Source organism: Salvia splendens, chromosome 15, assembly GCF_004379255.2.
Source record: "Salvia splendens isolate huo1 chromosome 15, SspV2, whole genome shotgun sequence".
NCBI classification, from domain to species: Eukaryota; Viridiplantae; Streptophyta; class Magnoliopsida; order Lamiales; family Lamiaceae; genus Salvia; species Salvia splendens.
Genome location: NC_056046.1, coordinates 28,165,457 through 28,169,763, shown reverse-complemented (window position 1 = coordinate 28,169,763; position 4,307 = coordinate 28,165,457). Strand labels below are relative to the sequence as shown.

Below are 4,307 nucleotides of genomic sequence, written 5' to 3'. Positions count from 1 at the left end.
GAGAGGTTAATGCCTGAGGGCAAAGGTCTCAGATTCAAGTCCTCCGTGACACGACCTTTAAATTTAAAGTTATTTAACCATTCTAAAAAAATATATAAGAAAAGTTTTGACTGAAATGTGATTAAAAATCTAGCCATCAATTCTACCACATTTAGTTCAGACTCAGAATTTATAGTCGTGCATATATGTCATGTATCACATTCATTCCTCCATCAATCATTAAGGGCATAAGGTTAATTAATTAAGCAACAACCATGATTAGCATATTTCGTTCGAATCAGAATTTATTTACTTCTTTGTGTGCATTTAGCTAGAATAAAGGCTTAGCAAACCACACTATTTCTCAACATATATCACATAAAAGAGAGATGGATCACACAATTTCTAACTTGTGTGATCGCATATGACGATTCCAACATTGTCAAGGTTGAACCACAAATGAAAAGATACAGTGAGTTGGTGCAAACCTAAGTATCAGAATTTCCTGTTGCTGCAGATGAGAGGAGATGAGATTGTCTTCTCCAACTACGACGTACTGGCGCCCATTGACAAGCCCCTAACAGCAACTTTGACGGCTCCAACCACACTGAGTTGTCTCATCTCTGGGCTCAACCTGTGTCTCTCGTCATTCTTGCAACGGTCGTCTATCTGTATTCCGACAAAGAATGCTACCTGCATGTTCCAACACCAGTTCAAAGCAAAAACACATATTCTTGGAAGTGGAAAAAGTTCAAAGACTGTATTGTCACAATCTAAGATTGAGACAGCTTGCGGCTGTTAAACTCAACGACCCTCTTAATAAAGATCGTACAGTGGAGAAAAACTCAGTATTGATAGGAGATACAGCAAGTTGGCGCACGTGAAATTAACTTGCAACTCGCATGTGAACTATGTCTGAGCTGATTAACTTTTCATACCATAAATTTCATAATGTAACTCAAAAGAAATGCTTTATAAGAGCACAGATTAACAAGACCAACAAACTTAGCGTGGCTGAACAGTCTGTTTTGTGGTGCACAGAAGCATATCTTTTATGTGACATGATGATATTTATTGTTGTTGAAATAGATTTAGTGCAGACCAGTAGAAAAGTTTAATTTAAAACAGGTAAGTGACAAGAAGCACTTGAAATATAATACTCTCTCTATCCTCCAATAATCGTCCACTTTGGTTCTGGCACGGGTTTTAAGAAATGTAAAGGAAAGTGAGTTGAAAAAGTTAGTAAAATATGTGTCCCACTTTTATATATTAGTTTTATAATAAAATGTGAGTGGAATGAGTTAGTGGAATGTGAGGCCTAGTACCATTTATGGTAAAAAGTGAAAGTGGACAATTAATGGGGGATGGAGGGAGTAATAATGAGCTATTTAACTCATAGACAGAAATAAAATTACCTTTCCTGAAGCGTTCCGCACCGGAGAAATGTGAAGAAAATTCCAAAAAGATGTCCTATCTTTTCTGCAAGAAACAATGAAGAAGCAAGGTCGTATATATAATATTTTTCAATGAAGCAATCCATAAAAATGTAGTATGAGTCGTCAACCTGTAGTTTAGGATACGTACTGTACAAGCTTGCTGGTTTTGAATGCATTCCTTTATCTGCAAATTTGAAGCAAAAATCACACAGCTTCTACTTATGTTTTCCGAATTGGGGCGTGGCCGAAGCTTAGATATGAAGTAATAGAGAGCTATTTTCACAATTATGAGAAGAGCCAAGAATTTCGTAATTATGGGGATGTTTATGATTTAAAAAATAAATAAATTATAGAAAATGCATATGTACCTCAAATTGTGTGGTTGTGTCTGTATGAGTCCCACTCAAGAATCGGCAATTTCGCCCCAGTACTTCATGCCTGGCATAGCCTGTCCAGAAAAGAAGGGAAAGTTCAAATTTGATCAGACTGACCAGATAAATATTCAGAGTATAGAAAATGTCTCATTTGATAAGATAATAGTGATATGATAAATTGGCGTGCCTGTCAGTTTTAGGAATGCTTCACTCGCATATGCTATAGGCATGTCAGGTAAGAGCGCATCCGTTCTGTTCAGTAGCATGTCACCAAGAAAAGGAGGCAGCTAAAGTCAGCAAAATGACCTATCCTAAAGAGTACATTATATGAAGACATGATCTTGTGAATATGAACGAACTCACAATACAAAGCTTTGTTTGATTCTACCGAGAGATATATTTAAGGATGAAACAAGTTGTGCATTCCCAGTCGGGCAACATCTTTTTCCGCCGACCAGTCTGCCTGTATGCTCGCTGTAGTGTGTCAGAACAGACAAAATGTTGTTAATTGCAGTGCTGGCCTTTGCCTTCTCTAGCTCATTTGCTTCACAAGGCTCATTCATCTCATCTTCTGCAATATTTGAATAAGTTGCAGTGAGTCAGCACCCACAGTTTTGTGTATTCGTTACATTACATAGTCTGTGACTGTGGGGAAGGGGTGGAGGCGTGGGTAAATGATCTTCAAATTTCTAGTCAAAAAGGGCGCGTATGAGATGAATCAGCTTGATCATTACAACAAAACTAACTTTACTATACATAGAGAAACAATACATCAGATTTTAACTCACATATATACAATCTTAACAACTTCAAGCCTCAGACCACACCACACAATACAGTTACAAAAACTCAGAAGTCAAAAACAATACTAACCACGATCATCAAGGCTAGAAACCGGCTCCGCGGAGGATGCACATCCCCTTTCCAAGATTGGATCAGAACAAACTTCCCTTCTACAACACCTGAAAACAGTATCACGAACTCCAACCCCATCTTCAAACTCACTCCTTAGCCGGAGTCGAGACAACCTCAGCCTCCTCGAGAGAGGCACCTGAACCCCCAAAAAATGAATCACCCTGTCATCCTCCTTGCTGAAAACAGGACACATTTGGAACAACATCCAAAAAGGGGTCCCATCCTTCCTATAATTCAACAAACTGATCTGCACACCCCTCTCCTCCCTAATTGCTTCACGAATCACCATAACCGACCTCCTATCCGTGTCCGGACCCTGAAACATCCTCCCGTTCCTCCCAACCACCTCCTCTCTAGAATAACCAACCATTTTCAAGAATTCATTAGAAGCAAACACAATAGGGTGACCAGGAGCACAAGGATCGGTTATAGTAAAACAATCAGGGAATTCATTCAGAGCCTCCCTCGCCCACACGGAGTACCTCAAATCAAATGACGTGTCATCCAATCCCAATTGTGATTCCATATCAAATACAGAAACTTCCCCTCAAAGATTGAACCTTTATGCCCAAAACTCAACCCTAATCCCAATCTCACTCCCATGTGTCGCTATCAGTTTCCCAGAGAAGCTAAAACTAATGGTTTTAAGCTTGAACTTTGCAGCCATAAGCAGCCATGGAGAAAATACAAGGTGTTGAAAATGATAATATTAAAAAAAAGGACATAGATTTTTCAGAAATTTGTGGATGGAAAGGAAGATACAATAGGGAGGGATATTGATTGACGGTTATAGCCATACAAGGAAAGGGTGGTTAGGGTGTGTGTTTAGTGTGAGAGCAGAATTGGGAGAATTAAAACTACAAGTTGATTGTTGTGAGAGGAAATATCTGGAGCAGATCGAATGAAGTAAGAGAGTTGAGAAATACCCATCAATCGCTTTAGTTAGACAATAGCGAGAAACATCAATTCTAATTTCTCAGACAGAGAGATAGAGCTGCAGTGACGCCTTCGCCAGCTATGGAGTATATCGATTTTTTTTTTTTTTTCATCGCCTCTTTCACTACGGATTACTAAAAAGTAGATAATCAGTCTCTAAGTTTATGAGAAAAAATTCCATAATCAATGAATACCAAGGTGACAATCCAATTTAGTATGTCACACCCTTAAACTTTTGACAAATAGAAATATATATAACTTCAATTCCAACTAGTCTAGATATATAAAATATGGAAACAATCTAAATATAAATGTACACCATTTATTATATGGAAAATTTATGCATATTCTATACTATATAATAGACACACTATACATAAACACTAATATATATACCCACATAATATATAGTAATTGAAATGACGAGCAATCTTTTTTTGAATAGTAGTTTTAGTTTATAAAAATTTTATTTAATTGCTTTAAATTGCAACAATTATTTTATCTTATTTTTTTGAATAAGTTTTTTCATGATATACTGAAAATGATTAATGTAATTAAATTAGTCTTTTAGATCATCTTATAACTATTATTAATAATAAAATGAGATTATCTTATTATTACTAACTATTTTTATAATTAAACATAATGTACAGTTAATATATACACT

General features: G+C 36.6%; 1 protein-coding gene across 2 annotated transcripts; it reads right to left on the bottom strand.

Moving 5' to 3' along the window:
* Window positions 1-258: 258 nt before the first annotated feature.
* Window positions 259-3,736, bottom strand: LOC121769369 (protein TWIN LOV 1-like). Of its 2 annotated transcripts, none has more exons than XM_042166157.1 (7): window positions 2,663-3,735; window positions 2,153-2,360; window positions 1,977-2,041; window positions 1,784-1,863; window positions 1,544-1,599; window positions 1,395-1,458; window positions 259-672 (listed from the first exon to the last, which is right to left on the bottom strand). In XM_042166157.1, exons 1-7 carry the CDS (start codon window positions 3,228-3,230, stop codon window positions 526-528), a joined length of 1,188 nt encoding a protein of 395 aa, XP_042022091.1. In that variant the 5' UTR covers window positions 3,231-3,735; the 3' UTR covers window positions 259-525. The 2 variants fall into 2 exon arrangements, 1 of the variants encoding a protein (XP_042022091.1); XR_006043539.1 differs by having other exon boundaries at window positions 588-672; window positions 1,564-1,599; window positions 2,663-3,736.
* Between the last annotated feature and the right edge of the window lie 571 nt (window positions 3,737-4,307).

Bases quoted from the DNA above. Each gene is read 5' to 3' on its own strand.
- LOC121769369 (XM_042166157.1), bottom strand. From the start codon at position 3,230: ATGGAATCACAATTGGGATTGGATGACACGTCATTTGATTTGAGGTAC. The intron at 2,042-2,152 runs GTGAGTTCGTTC...GCTACTGAACAG, and splicing joins ATCAAACAAAGCTTTGTATT to AACGGATGCGCTCTTACCTG. The intron at 1,864-1,976 runs GCACGCCAATTT...TTTTCTGGACAG, and splicing joins AGCATTCCTAAAACTGACAG to GCTATGCCAGGCATGAAGTA.